Source organism: Rhinolophus hipposideros (assembly GCF_964194185.1).
Source record: "Rhinolophus hipposideros genome assembly, chromosome: 1".
Lineage (NCBI taxonomy): Eukaryota > Metazoa > Chordata > Mammalia > Chiroptera > Rhinolophidae > Rhinolophus > Rhinolophus hipposideros.
This window is the reverse complement of record NC_138047.1, coordinates 106,399,713-106,415,607: the sequence shown is the minus strand read 5'-3', so window position 1 is coordinate 106,415,607 and position 15,895 is coordinate 106,399,713. Positions and strand designations below refer to the sequence as shown.

General features: G+C 47.1%; 1 protein-coding gene across 1 annotated transcript; it reads left to right on the top strand.

The window, feature by feature from the left end:
* The first annotated feature begins 1,715 nt into the window (after positions 1-1,715).
* CYTL1 (cytokine like 1) lies at positions 1,716-5,960 on the top strand. The gene is made up of 4 exons (XM_081049089.1): positions 1,716-1,888; positions 3,860-3,904; positions 4,032-4,160; positions 5,303-5,960. Exons 1-4 carry the CDS (start codon positions 1,736-1,738, stop codon positions 5,384-5,386), a joined length of 411 nt encoding a protein of 136 aa, XP_080905215.1. The 5' UTR covers positions 1,716-1,735; the 3' UTR covers positions 5,387-5,960.
* The last annotated feature ends 9,935 nt before the right edge of the window (positions 5,961-15,895 follow it).

The window sequence follows — 15,895 nt, the reverse complement described above, 5'->3', positions numbered from 1 at the left end:
GTGGGGCTCATTCGATGAGCACATCCAGGAGCCCTGGGGCATGTCCAAAGGGCCTGGAGTCCCTGGCCGGAGCCTGCTGTCTGCCAGGGAGGGAGGGAGGAGGCGCCTTCCTCCAGAAGAAAAACCTCTGTGTCTGCTGCTTGCACCTCCAGTTCTGCCCTGTTGGAGAGGGGACCCAGGAGACGGTCCCTGGGTCACTTCACTAAAGGTGTTTAGAGAACACACTCTCACCTGCAAAACAGGAAGGCATGACTGGGATCCTTGCCTAAGGCTTTCACACCAGAAAACCAGATAAATAGAACGTCAGGGCTGGAAGGGGCCTCTGGCATTGCCCAGGGTGACACTGTTTTATGGACATGTCCTGGGAACCGCAATGGGCAAACAGCAGGGAGAGGCTGGAGCCGGGTTCTTATCCTTGTGGTCCATCCACCCCACATCCAGGACACCACGTCCCTTTCACTCAGCCCTTTGGCCCTCATCCTTGGCTGTTTCGTTCTGGGTATGGCTTGCCCTGGCCCCTTTCTGTCCTCCCTTGCAGTGAGAGAAGCTTGGACAGCCCAAGGGCCCAAACTCATCTCTGACTGCACCTCCTGCTCCTCCGCAGTTTCATACTATGGGGTGGAAAAATGGAAGGGAGACAAGGCACAGAGCCCCACTGGACCCATTTGCCTCCAGCTTTGTGACCTTGAGCAAGCCACTGGAATTCTCTGAGCCTCCATTTTCCCACCTAGAAAATGGGACTGTTTTCTATGCTACCTGCCTCACAGGGACACTTGTAGGAATGGAGACGTGACATTCGCTCAGACATTAGCTCAGTGACATTAGCTCAGCATGGTTATTCCTCATCATTGCTTCTGAGCTAGGTGTTCTCATCATCTCCATTTCACACATAAGGAGACAAAGGACAGAGTCAAGAAACTTGCCCAAGATCATGGCCAGAAGTAAGTAACCATGCACTCCACCAAGTGTCCGAGGGGACAACGTACTATCATAACTGGTTCTGTTACAGGAGAGCTGCCTGCGGAGCAGCCTCTGAAAGAACAGCACTTGGAGAACTGTCCCCTTATTCGAGTCTGCTCTGGACCAGGGCCTGTGCAGGGCCCAGCCGCGAGCGTGCAGTGCTCTGGCTTGGGGAATGCTCTCACATCCCCCACCACAGGCACCAGCACGAGCCCAGCCTCCAGCTGCAGACTCGAGGCTGCTCAGAGGGTAGGTGACTGCCCAGGGTTCCCTGGCTGGTCAGTGGTGGGTGGACATTGACAGCCAGCTGCCTGATCCCAAGCCCCAGATCACTGGAGCTCAATCCATCACTCTGGTCCCTTTCCCTCCTCCAGTTCTGCTCTAGGAAATCAGCCAGTTACACAACCGGTTTGATCTAGCAGAGACCCTCTGAGGAACCACTCCTTCATCCCTCCTTGTCTTCCTCTTGTCCCCTGTCCCCTCCCTGGCTGCTCCTGCCACTTCAGGCAAAGCCCCTGCCGAGAGAGAAACTTCTACAGAAAGTGGGCAGAGAAAGGCCTTGCTTCCCTTCCAGGTGTCCTGCACACCCCCAGGCAGCCCCTCCTCTCAACAAGGGGGACCTTCAGGTCTGAAAGGATCCAGTGTCCCGGCCAGGCCAGGGGGCGTGCTCACTGGACTCCGCTGGGCCCCACAGGAAATGGAGGCGTGGGGGACCACCCCCAAGCAGCTGCTTAAAGGGGCGGCTGGCCGGGCTGCAGCTGGCTGTCTTTGCATCATGACGGCCTGGCTGGTCCCGCTGCTGCTCCCGCTGCTGCTCAGCGGTCCCCCCGCCGTGCGGCCTGCTCCCCCGACCTGCTATTCCAGAATGCTGAGCCTCAGCCGGGAGATCACCGCTGACTACCAGAGCCTGCAGGCCACGGAGCCCTCGGTGAGTTCCCTCTGGCCTGCTGAGGACCAGCAGGTTCAGTGCACACCCAGTTCCCGAAAGTTTGCCTTTACACCAGGCAAACAAAAAAACAAACAAACAAAAAAAAACACACGTTATTTTTCTTTTCTGGTCACTGTTAATCTCAAGGGCATTTGTGTTTTAGTCCCATCCTGCTACATATGGTAGCAGTGGTTTGCACTTTCTTTTAAGCACAAGGAAAAGTAATCAACGACTTCGCAATTTTGGCTTGTAACTTGCTAGCAAATGTCAGAGGATCTGTCGTAAAATGTAAAAAGGAAAAAGGTCCCGAAAGAGTTAGAACTCCAGAGTTAGGGAGGACCAAAGAATTAAGCTAATACACTTTGCTAGCCTGGTGATTAAGAGTTTGCAGTAAAGGGATGACACCCAGCACGGGGCTCCATCCCCCACCTGCTGTGGGACGCTGGGCAAATTACTCAGCCTGAGTCTGAGTGACCTGGTCTGTGACAGGGGATGGCTGGGCACCCACCCAAATGTGTCGGGCAGCTGTGGAGGTCCAAGCGGTGAATACCGACATGGCACACACAGCCGTGTCTGCACTCAGGACTCCAGGAATGGCAGCCACAGTTGTCACCACTCTTCTAAAAGGAAGCCAGGGGCCCAGAGAGGGGAGGGCCCAAGGGCCTCCTGGAGCTAGGATCCTGACCCCCTGACTGCTCATGCAGTGTAGAAACAACACCAGTTGAACGTCATTAAAAGCTGTGGTAAAATGTAAAAGTGTCCCTTTACCCCTTGTAAACACTTCAAACAAAATGTAATGTTTCTCAGAAGTAGAGTTTACGATACCCTAACACCTTCTTTGTATTTTCTTTTTAAAAGTTAAATAATGTTTACTTTTTTCCTAATTATAAAAGTCATATCCTTTGTAAAACGGTTGGAAAATGCACAAAGGACAAAGAACATAAATATTACTTGCAATTCTACCCCCTAGAGGTAACTGCTGCCATAACATTCTGGAGGATAATATTTCAGCTTTCCATCTATGCATAGGTATGTATGTGTGTGTGCGAGCATGTGTGTGTGCGTGTGCGAGCATGTGCGTGCATGTGTGCGCGCAGGTGTGTGTGTGTGCTCGCATGTGTGCATGTGTGTGCGTGTGCATGCACATGCATGTGTGCATGCGTGTTTGTGTATGCGTGTGCATGCACGTGTGTGTGCATGTGTGTGTGCGCACGTGTGTGTGAACAGATTGGATCAAACAGCACAGCAGTTTTACGATTTACCTTTCAATGACACCATCAAATAAATTAACATTCTTCTGTAACAACATTCTGTTGTATACTGGCATCGCAATTTATCCAGATTCCTTGGTGTGAAATATGTAGAGCAAACAACTTTTAAAGGAATCTGATTTTAAAATGTAAAAACAGAACGTATAGGCTCAGAACTGCAGAGCTGGAAGCAAGTGGAGAGATTATGTATTAGAAATGTAATTTCACAACTGGGAAACTGAGTCACCCAGAAGAAAAAGACCTGCCCAAGGTCACACAGGGGATTTCTGGTAGAGCAGGACAGAATCTGGGTCTCTGGACTTCAGGCTCGCACCAAAAGTAAAACACAGTGATATCAGCATATGTATATATGCCCTTCTTTCATATTATTATAGTATGTATTATTTACTACGAGATCTAGTTACAGAACTGTTTACATATGTACACATATATGTATGTGTGTGTGTGTATCTAACATGACAGTTCCCTAACTCATACTAAATGATATAAAGTTTGCACTCTAAAAGGCAGATTCGGGAAGAGCAGTGGTCTATTTCTGGAGGCACGCGGCACACAGCACAAGTATTGTGCATGGCGGCCTGCAGGCATCCCGTGGGATCTGGGGCTGGGCTGGCTGTGGGCAGACTGGCAGAGAGCCTCCCGTGAGCAGGCTGAGGCTGTGTCCTGTGGGCACCCCAGTAACGCGTACCCTTTTCTGCAGGACTCGTGTGTGAAATACCTGCCCAGGCTGTACCTTGACATACACGTAAGAGGGGCCTGCCTGCCTGGGGGAGGTTTGGGGGCGGCAAGAGAACCCGTGCCAAAGCATGCAGGAGCCCCCAGCTCCCATCCCTCTGGCTACTGACTTCTCCGTCCCTGTTGTCCACTCCCAGAATTACTGTGTGCTGGCCAAGCTGCGGGACTTTGTGGCATGGCCCCAGTGTTGGAAGGTGGCCCAGGTGGATGCCTTGAAGGACAAAGTGCGGAAACTGTACACCATCATGAACTCATTCTGCAGGAGGGTAAGTGACGCCATTGCAAGTTCTTTCTCTGTGTGAAATGCTTGTGGCATGCGTCCACTTCCCTAAGCCCTAGGTAAGTGATTGGGACTCAGGACCCACCGTCTCCACAAGCTCCCCGCTGACGTGGGGACAACACCCAGGACCTAATGACAGAAGACAGACTGTCGGCAGCCACCTGGGGCCGGGCTGGGGTGGGGGGGGTGGAGTTCTGAGAACTCCAGGGGTCAGAGGAGACTTTTCTGGGGAAAGCGGCTTCAGGAGGATTCTGGTAAAAGAGGGGAGGAGACAGAAAGAACAGGAAATCAGTGCTGGTTAAGATGTAGAGAGGAACTCCTGTGATCCCTCGGACACAGCCTTCGGCCTCAGACAGACCCGGCCTCCTGTCTCCATCTTGCTTCCCAGATGGGCGCACCCCCTCACCTCTCGGAGACAGTGTCCTCACTTGTGACCTGGGGACAGAATAGTGCTGGTCTCCTGAGCTCTTTGGGAGGGTAATAACAATTACTCCTTGGCCACGTGTGTGCCGGGGGTGCTGTAGTAACTCTCTTGATCCTGAGAACCCCAGAGGGTGACTAAACACAGAATTCCTAACAGCATCCTTGGCCAGGAATAAGTCCTCGGGAAACTTGAACAATTAGCTATTAACTTATCATTTATTTGTTCATACATCAAAGATTTGTTAGGCATTTCTGCCCCACACCCATTTCCCTCCTCACCCCCCCTCCCCTTAGTCTTTGGGGAGGAAGATGGGAAGAGGACCTCGTTATGATACCATCTGATAAGTGGTGTTACTAACTCTAAAGTGTTTGAAGGTGACCTCTGGTGCTGTCTGTCACCGTGTCCCCAATGCCTGGTCCAGAGTTGCTGCTCAGTAATTAAGGTTCATTGATTCATTCATGGTCTCCCCCATCTATCCATCTGGTCAACCAATGCATGAGTGAATTCAATAAATAGTAAGGAATCTATGAGAGTCTATAGGAATGTGAAGACGTGACCAGCTCTTCTTGGGAGAGTAAGGGATGGAAAGTTTTTGCCCAAAGGGAACAGCCGATGTCCTTGAGGATTAGCAAGATTCCTATCACCGTGCACGGGCTCGGCCACCACCTTCAGTAACGTTGCTGCTCCTCGCACATCTTTTTCAGGACCTGGTGTTCCTGTCAGATGATTGCAGTGCCTTGGAACACCCAATCCCAGTGACCACGATCCTGCCAGACCGTCAAGGCTAAGGCAGCCGGACCAGAGAGAAGCCATGGGGACTGAATTATGTCAACTGCCCAGACACAATGGGCCAAAGCCATGGTCCCCTCAGGTCTCCCTGTTACTGTAGTATCTGAAACTGTCACGTGTCTGTCCACCTTCTGGAAAGCAGGGACTGTGCTCTATCCCCGGAACTTACTTTGAACATAGTTAGAAGGCTTGTCTTCATTCCCCGTGGCTCATCTTGCCAGGAAGGTTATATACACAAGCATGTTTATTTGATCATGAGGAAGAAAAGGGAGAACAAGCTTCTCTTTGATGAACAATTAGCTTGAAAACAAGCAAAATAGCATGTCTATAGTACTGCTTTAATGGAGTAGTGACACCATTTTCCTTTCCTGATAGAAACCTGCTTACATGTAACCAAACTTCTATTTTATACCCTCTCCCATGACAAACATTCCTTAGACTTACCTTTCATTTTTAAAGAAATTTTCAATATCTATAAGATGTATTTGCAAGGTTTGTAATTACATAGTGCTGAGGGGAACCACTCTTTCATGGAAAGGTGATGAAAATCAAATAAAGACGATCTTTACAGTGAGAAAGGTGTCCTGCTGTGTTTGTCCGAGGTGGATGTCAATGCTTATTTCACGTTCTTTCTAAAAGTCGCTGCTCTTAGCAAGATGCCCATTTCTCCCTTTTTCCAAAAAGCCCAGGTGTTTCTGGCTCTGCTTCAATTCGCCTGCATGAATGTCTGTCCTTAAAGCGTTGGGAGATGTTCCCATTTAGATATCGGGACAGACTGTATCTTGCATCATACCCACAAGCAATGCCGTACCTGGCACGTATCACGAAGGTCAGACACAGGCACCTTGGAGGCTGAGGCTCATGGAAATTAAGTGACTTGTCCAAGGTCACTGGCTGGCAGGCAAGTGGGTTGAACTCAAGGGCTCCAAAGCCCACACACATCCCAGGGCCTCCATGCTGGTTTTCTGCAGGTAAAGCATGTTTGTTTAATTAATTCGTGAAGCCTACAACACACTCTCAGTTGAGTAACTGGATTGGTGAAATGTTGAAATGTGAAATGTTGATTTTTTTTTTTAATTTGCATGTTTCACTGGAGTTTTTTTTGTTTCTTTTACTCCCTGCGGTACCTATGGGCCATGCCAATCCTCCTTCATCTTAGACGCCTATGACTTCTCAGATGATTTACAAGAATGCGTCATTAGGTTTTCATTTTCTATTTAGAAGCAGAAGATTGCAGCATCACAAAACAAACCATGACTGTGTTGGTTTCCTAGGACTGCTCTAACAAGGCACCATAAACAGCTTTCACTGTTGACCACCTCCCATCCAATTTCCACATGACAGCAGAATAATCTGTTTTAAATATCCAATAAATCATATCCTTCACTACTGAAAAACTTCCTATTGCTTCCACATTGAGTGAATTTGAACTTCTCAAGTTGGTCTACTTACTGACCACTCCCACCATCAGTCTCTCTAAAGCACCCTGTGACACACAGCACTTGTTCATTTGTTTACTTGTGTATTGTGTGTCCCCCTACTAGACAATTAGCTCCAGGAAGGCAGAGACCATGTCTTCTTGTTTCATCCTTTTATCCCCTGTACCTAACACTGTGCCTGACAGTTAGTAGATGCTCAATAAAACATTTTGGACGTTTATGGATACTGGATACTGCTTATTGGGAAGACCAAGAAAAGTCAACAGTGACAATCTTGCAATTCCAGGTGGCCCATCCCCATTCTTTTTCAAAAAATTCACTACATTGCACACACTCATATACTCATAGCCTCAGAGGCCTGCTTCCTATGTTTCCAGGAACTCCTGGTTCTTGCTTTTTAGGTCAACTTCAAAACTCACACTCACCCATGCAGGCATGCACAGACCCACAGCTCGTGGGTGTTCATTCTCCCAGCGCTGTGGTCAGAAAACATGACTGCCTGGGCTGTAGCCAGCAGCAGAGACCTAAACAAAACCCTTATCCTTCCTTCCTGAGTACATCAAAAAGCTTAATCATCAGTTTGGCTGTCTTAGAGCACTTTGACTGCTGAAATCAGCATTTCACCTCCATACCCAGGGGCAACTTAAACTAACTGAGAATTATTAGGCAAAAATCCTCATAGTTTAATCTAAGTTGATTTGCAAAAGTGCTAATAATGTGAAATCGCCTTCTGCATGTGCAAAATATTCAGGTCTATAGATTGTCAGATCAAGCATTCCCAAGATAGAGTAAGGACTGCCCTGAAATCTATTAAGTGTTGGAGGAGAAGAAGGAAAAAATAGAAAAAGAGCACAGTTACCCAGAAAATGGCCGAGTCAGCAGTCATAACTTAGGTTTATATTCCTTCACACTGAATGTGTCCTGGGAATTATTTGGACATTGGATGTGCATTTCTAAAACATGTGCAATCAAGTTCCTGAAATGCAGCTTGGCTTATTTTTCAAGAATTTTCTGGCAGCCACACAAAGATAAAGAAACATGCTCCAGAGTTATTGCTTTTTCATTCACTTCATCTTGATACTAGGGATCCAGCATCAACCCAATTTAAAATGCTATAAAATCAGAAGATGCTCCATATTCAGAAGATGGGCTCAGGCTGCTGTCACTGTCACAGCAGGGGTCACCCTTCCTCTGGCCTACAGTTCTGCAGACATTCTGAGTTTGGAAAGCGTTCAGCTCTGGGGGAGAGGATCTGGAGTTGTGCTCTAACATTGTGTATTGACGCTCCAAAATACTCTTAATTTATTGATGATGATAACGTCTTAAGTATGTGGAGAACTTTGCAATTTACAAAATATTTTCATGTCTATTTTTCCCTTTGTTAACTTTAATTCTTATGCCAACATTGGCGAATGGGTGGATTAGGACAGTTTATCTGCATTTATAGATTTGAGTGAAGTTTCAATGAAATACCTTTTACACCTACAAAGACGCCTACAATTTTCAAATCTGACAATATTAAGCATTCGTGAGGACACGTGGCTGTTGACACGTGAGGACAATTGGGAAATGATTTGGCATTACCTAGTGAATTTGAAGATATGTCCACCCTCTGACCCAGCTATTTCAACCCTAGAATAGACCCTAGAGAAACGCTTGTACGTGTACCCCAGCAAATGTGTCTAAAGATATTCGGAACAGGATTTCACAAATGACCGGAAAAACCCCCAAAGTCCATTAATGACAGAAAGTATGAATAATGATGATGTCACATAATGCAGGTGATATAATGCTGTAGAGTCATACAACATTATATGATGACACTAATTAATACATTACAATGACAAGTAGTCACACGCCTGAATGTCAGGTACATGGTGAAGAGGAGGAAATGCGGAATGTTGAAAAACACAAGAAGAAACTCAGAATGATTCCGTTTCTGTGAAGAACTAACAGGCAAAGCATAAAGTGTATTTTGGGGACTAGAAACATAGGGGACTAAAGCTTTAAAGGAGTTCAAGAAAATGCCTAAAACAAACGTCAGGACAGAAGCTATGCCCCTGAGGAGCAGAGGAAGAGGATGGCACGAGGAGGGCAATACACACTTTGAAGATAATTGCAGGCTTTTTTCTTAAGTGACGTTCAATATTTTGTCACTCTTTAGAAAAAAATGTATATTATTATCCAGTCAATATTTAATAAATAAAACATTACAATGAAGAGCATTCACATAAAACCTCAAAAACTAATTATAAATGCAATTTTTAAATCAATCCCATTTACAATAGCAGCAAACACCATAAGGTACCTGGGAAGAAACATAAAAAAATATGTGTATAAACTTTACAGAGAAAATTATAAAACTTTATGGAAGTACATAAAAGAACGCCCTATATAAATAAAGAGATAAGCTATGTTTATGAATCTCAAGTGAACATAAATTCAGTATATCCAGTGACCATCCCAACAGGATGGATCTTGATCCTAAAATTTATAGAAAAGTATGAAAAAGATCAATAAATTCTGAAACAGAAGAATGGGGGGAGGGAAATTTCCCAGCAGGTATCAAGACTTGTTATTACATCATAGAAATTAAAATGCTGGAGTTTGATGCCGGGATTAAAAAATAACCAGTGAAACAGAACAGAGGGCCCAGAGACAGACCCATGGAAATTTGGTAAATTGCTGAGAACACATGACAAATCGGTGGAAAAACAATAAACAATACAATAAATGGCACCAGGACAACAGGCTACCCACTTAGAAAAAATGGAAATTTGATATCTTCCTCATACCATACACAAAAATAAATCCTACAACGACGATGGCCTTAACTAAAACAATATTTTCAAACATGTAGAAGAACACATGGCTGAATATCTTTGTGATATTAGGATAACAGGATCCAAAGAGTGCATCCAAGAAAGAAAAACATTAAATACAGCAGAGGATTTTAAAAGACACAGTAAATAAAGCTAAAGAAACCCCCATAGGTTGGAAACATAATAGGCAGACAACTGTTCTTATCCAAATGCCTACAAATCGATAACAAAGGTAGGAATATGAGCATTACCTGGAAGAGGAAATCATAATGGGCGTTTAAATATGTTGAAACTTTCTAGCAACCAGAGAGAGGCACATTGAAACCACAATGTAATTCAAGTTTACGCTCATCAAATCGGAAAACAATAAAGTCTCATAATACCACTCTTAGTGCAGATAAGGAAAAGCAGGAATTCTCATCTGGCACTTTTGGAAGCGTAAGTTGATACAAACTCTGTAGAGAGCCATTTCATTTCTGAGGATAGATCTCAGGCAAAAACTCACAGGACATGTGAAGGTGGAGGTTCATTATTGCCTCATTACTGGCTATCATGGGAAAAAGACAAAAAGACTAAGTCTCTCAGAAAAATGAATGAACTCTGACATATTCATTCCGTGGAATATTACACAGCAGTTAGAATGATGAGTCAGACGCCCATGGTTCAATGTGCATTGATCTCAAAACCACTGTCTACCAAGAAAACAGGTTGCATAACTGTCCATCCCTTATGCTATTTGTGCGTTTTAAAGCTTTCAGAAACTTCTTGGGAGCATAAGAAAATGGACAGGAAACACTTCACATTCATGATACTGGTTGTGTCTGGAGAGGGAAGAAGAGATGGTACTGGGAGGAAAACAGAGGATTTTAACTTTACCAGTAACATCTGATTTTTTAAAACGTAAAGCATGTATGACAAAATGTTAACGTTTACTGGATCTGAGTTATGGGTCCATGGTACTCATTGATCATTCTTTGCCTTTTTTCAGTATGTTTTAAATATTCCAGAATTCAAAATAAGATAATCATTGTACTCTATGGAATAACTGAAATCACCTTCCATTAAATGACACAATTATTATCCAATTATTGCCTTTCTCCCCACTTTTCTGACATAAAGTGCCATTTCTTCCTGCAAAGAGCTGAGCTAAACTTCGTTATTTGACACAGAGCCAGAGAGAGCTCTTGGGAGAAAGTGATCCTCAGAGAGGTTCCGTAATTGGCCAAGAGTAACCCAACCAAGAAGTTTGGGACTTAAACTGAGGGTTCCAGACCAAGGGGCTGGGCCAAAGCTTAGACATTTCCTCAAGACCAGCAGAGAGGAACACAGAATGGGTGGGGCCACACAGCTGCTCAATTGTACAACCTCCAAAGCCTGAGTTTTCCCCTCCCCAGGCCTGCACACCCCACCCCCAGCTGCTGGCCAGGGCCTGCTGGACGCTCCTGTCCTCCACTCACCCGCTGCATATGGTAGGAGCCCTGTGCTGATGTACTCCAGGTACCAGAAGCAGACATCGATGTGGGAGACCTACCTCCTGATGGGAGAACATTATCTGGCAGCCTCGTGGAGCCCGCAGCTGGCAGTCTTAGCTGCTCCCTGAGAAAAAGGAAAAATAAAGATGAAAGGGTCTTGGGCCCAGAAATGATGTCCCTCACCCCTTTGCTGCTTTTAGCGTCCCTTCAAACGTCTCTCTGGTGATTTGTACCTTCTGTTCCACAGAGATTTTTTTCCCCTGTGTGTTCCGTTCAGGTTGGCATTTTCAATCACGTGTTGTGAGAATTCTCTGCTCCAGCCCACGGACCAGCAGCATGTTCCCACCAGCCAGGTCAGCCTCCCTCCTCTTTCTACCCCATTCATACATCCACATTTCTAAATCAATGCCTCCTCATCCCTCCCAAACCTCTTCCTTCTCTGTTCAGTTTCATATGGAAAGTCCTGGAATGAGCCATCAAATTCACAGCCTTGTGTAACATATTTTATAAACAAAAAACAGTGTTGTTTTGATTAAAAGTGGGGAGGCAATGAAGGAACCGTTACTGTAAAGTTAGTCAAATACAGCAATTCAGTCTCTGGAAGGCATACACATGGTGACGACACATAATCAGCAAAGAAAATGAAGTCAGATGCACAGTGTTGATGCTGGAAAGTTGATCTGGAGCCATAGTCCCGTGAGGACGAAGTGAAACCCTGCTCTGAGGAGGGTCCCGGCAGAGGCCTGCAGCCCCAGGGACAGGACGCTGGGCACGGCTGTTGGCATTCCGCGGCTGCCAGCACCGGCCCCTCTGGTGCCATAAGCAGCGATGGGCTCGTTACCCTCTTATCGGTGTGGTGTCACAGACTCCTGAAATCGCTGATAAGCCTGGCCCCCATCCGGCCCAGCCTCCCCGGCAGCAGCCAGGCCTGGGAGGGTGGAGCCGAGATGCCATAAAGCCACGTGTGGCTGCCTGCGAGGGCTGCATTCCAGGCCTCCAGCCCTCGGTGAAGTGGATTTATAGCCCCTGCTTATCTGTGGCCACGGGTGGTGCTTCCTCCAAGGAAACTGGGCCCCGGAATGAGGTCCCTTTCTGAGGGTGGACACCACATGGCGGAGGGGTCCGTCTGAAGGAGCAGCCCACCCGCCCTGGTCCCTGCTCAGACCTGTGGGTCGCCCTGGCCCCCAGCGGCTCTGTTTCCTAGAACGCTGTGTGGTTTATGGAACCCAGGTAGGCGCAATGACTCAATTACCTTTTTGCTTTTCCAAAACGACCCTATGATGATGGCTTAGAACAAAATATTTTTCTCCCATCTTAAAGATGACCAAAGGAAGCCTTCAGCAGGGAAAGTAACTTCCCTGAAGGCCCAGTTCTCCAGCAGAAACGAGCCTTGGACCAGATCCTCCTTCCCGAGGTCACCTAATGCTCCGCCCTCCTGCACGCTGGGACTCCCAGCTGTAGGATAATCCTCACCCTACCCTTGCATGTTGTAAAATAACGTTTTGCCAAGCTCTTTTGTGACTCATGTTTGGGGAGTGAAATGGTTACACTCTATCACTCCTAGGCTGGGGGTGGGTGTAGGGGTTGGGGATACTTAACTGGGCTCCACAGGAAATGTCTTAGCTGTTCACACACAAAGCAGGGCTTGTTTTGACCTTGAAGTCAACCCAACCACCGATTACACCTCCAGCCAAAAGAAGCAAATAGGATAAACCGGCGGATTGTGCTCCGTAGCTGGTATCTTGCAGGGGACTGGGGCAGCAAACAACAGGGCAAGTGATGTCTTGGGAAGACAGAGAAGGCCTGCGGAGGGAAAAAGCAAAGAGATGCAAATACTTGGCCATAGGCAATAATGAAAAGCTTCTTCTATCAGTGCATGAACTCTGGGTATAAACTGAGAATTCCCTACAGTTACCAGCAAGAGGGCTGATGCTGGGAAGACTGCCTGGAGGCGGTTTCTGAAGGAGAACTACAGTTGCCAGACGAAGAACAGATGGGCCAGAAGGTCATGGCAGCATGATCCCCCCCACCCCGGGACCATCCACGACACCATCAGACGGCTTCATGCAGGACAGAGGGCTGTGCACACCTTAGGAACATACACTCTCTTAGAAGTGCCTCAAAAAATTCAAAATAGAACTACCTTATGACCCAGCAATTCCACTCCTGGATATTTAGCCAAAGAAATTCAAAACACTGTTTGAAAAGATATATGTACCCCTATGTTCCCTGCAGCATTACGTACAATAGACAAGATATGGAAGCAACCCAAATGTCCATCAATAGACGATTAGATAAAGAAGAAGTGGTACATGTATACAATGGAATACTACACAGCCGTAAAAAAAATGAAATCTTACCATTTGCAAACATGGATGGACCTAGAGGGTACTATGCTCAGTGAAATAAGTCAGACCAAGAAAGACAAATACCATATGATCTCACTTATATGTAGATCCTAAAAAACAAAATTAATGAACAAACAAAACAGAAACAGATTCATAGATACAGAGAACAAACTGATGGTTGCCAGATGGGAGGGGCGTTGGAGGACTTGGTGACAAAGATTAAGGGGTCAAGAAGTACAAAGTGGTAGTTACAAAATAGTCACGGGGATGTAAAGTACAGCGTTAGGAATATAGTCAATAATATTATAATAAGTATGTGTGGTGCCAGGTGGGTACTTATCAGGGTGATCACTCCATAAGGTATATAAATGTCTAACCACGATGCTGTACACCAAAAACTAATATAACATTGGATGTCAACAATAATCGGAAAAGAAAATTTTTAAAAAGAAAAAAAATCCCACAATCTCAACACCAAACAAACAAGCAAACAAAGAAGACATTCTAGAGCCAGAAGCCTGGGTTCAAATCTTGGTTCTGTCCCTATAAGCATCTCTTGGCTTCAGTCTCCGTAGGGTTGTGCTGAGAGTTTTGTGGATAAGTGATTGCATGGAGAACACTTGGGAAAGAGGCTGGCGCACAGTAGGTGTTACATCGATAATCAATGACACATCAATAAAGGTTAGCAGCTGCCTCTACTGGGATGCTTCCAGGGACCCAGGAAATGCTGCTGGAGAGCAGGGGTGGTGGGGTGCTCCTTGGAGAAGCCCCAAAGCTTTGCCTGCATGCACTGACCATCAACAGGAAAAGTCAGAGCTGTCTGAGGCTGGCCATACCCCCCAGATATAATTAATCATAAATGGAATTACACATGCAGATGAGATTCTCAGCTCCAGCAAATAATGATGTGGGGATTTGGGAAACAAGCATCCATGAGGACTTTCTATGCGCATTTCTGAAGTGGTTGAGGATTCTCAAAGGTCAAGATGCAGTGGTATGTAGATGCTTAAAAAATCAACCTGATAACTGCAGCCTGAGAAACCTAACATTGTTTGCTTTTCACTGCTCTCCAGTCTGTGGACCAAAAAAAAAAAAAAACCCCCAAAAAAAACAAAAACAAAAAAAGACCAGGACTTGGCTGGGCCCAGCGGGTCTCCTTCCTGACTGGCCCTTCCAGCCCTCTCTCCCCACCAGGAAGCCACAGAGACCATCTCAGGAGATCAATCTGACCCTCTACATCTCACCCAACCCCCCACCACAGCCTCCCAGCGTCAACCGGGCTGATGGAAGCCCCTGGGGTCACAAGAGAGTGTCTCTTGGGAGAACCTGGATGAGGAGCAGGTCTCAGAGGACCCAGCAACCACACTGGCACCAAGACCCCATGTGACCTGGAAAATCCCTGCCCCCTCCTGGCCTCGCTTTCTCAGGTATGAGGTGGGGGACCAGAGAGAGATGCAATCACGTGGGTCTTGGTGGTTCAGTTCACTCTCCCTGCAGTGTCAAGCATGTTTTTTTCCTCTGGCTTGAGCAGGGGGGTGGGCTCGGTGGAGGAACGGTCATCAGTTAGGTGCCTACCTCCCTCAGTTGACCTGAGACCAGACCAGGTGCACTGCTGCTGAAGACAGTGTCCTGGAGCTTTGTGCAGCGGGAAAAGCACCGCTGCCCTCTAGTGGCCACTGGCCAGAATGAACCGTGGCTCCGTGGGAGACGCCCGGAAAGCCACACTGAAGGGCGCTGAGCCCTGCTGTGGGCCCGGAAGCAACTTGCTCAGTGAGGGGCACAGGAAAAGGTCAAACATGCCCTGCCCCGGGGACTCGTGCCCAAAGCGGGCAGATGTGCAGGCTATATGGGTCCATATGCAGCCTGTAGCTATGTGACCTTGGGCACACTTCTTAACCTTTCTGTGTCTCCATTCCTTTACCATTAAAATTGGGCGAAAACCAAAATGTCCTCCCAGGTGCAGCTGGTCACCACGACTACCTGCTTCCCAAGGCCAGCCCCTTCTTGTGGTACCCACTGCTCCCACCTGGACCAAACCCTCTAGGGTCAGTCTGCCCCACCTTTGCCCCACTCGGTCCTGTCCACGCAGAGCAGCCAGAGGTCCTGCTGAAAAGGCAGTCAGATCACACCAGTCTGCTGCGGACTGTCCTCCAGTGGGTTTTCATGACACTCCGAGCAAGAGCCCAAGTCCCCAGCACGCCCCCAACACAGGATCTGGGCTGCCACCTCTCAGACCTCACCACCTACCTGTCTCCCATCGCCCACCTTACTCTGGCCACACCGACCACTTTCTGTGCTAGAACACACTTCCTGTCATCACCCCTGGCCCCTCAGTTTCAAGTGGCAACTCTCCCTCTCCCCCCACGTCCCCAGCCCCCGTCCGGACCTTACTCTTCTCCACTGCACCTACTGCTGTTATAGTGTTTT

Coding starts and splice junctions, on each gene's coding strand:
- CYTL1 (XM_081049089.1), top strand. CDS start 1,736: ATGACGGCCTGGCTGGTCCCGCTGCTGCTCCCGCTGCTGCTCAGCGGT. Junction 1,889..3,859: donor TGCAGGCCACGGAGCCCTCG/GTGAGTTCCCTC, acceptor CCTTTTCTGCAG/GACTCGTGTGTGAAATACCT. Junction 3,905..4,031: donor GGCTGTACCTTGACATACAC/GTAAGAGGGGCC, acceptor GTCCACTCCCAG/AATTACTGTGTGCTGGCCAA.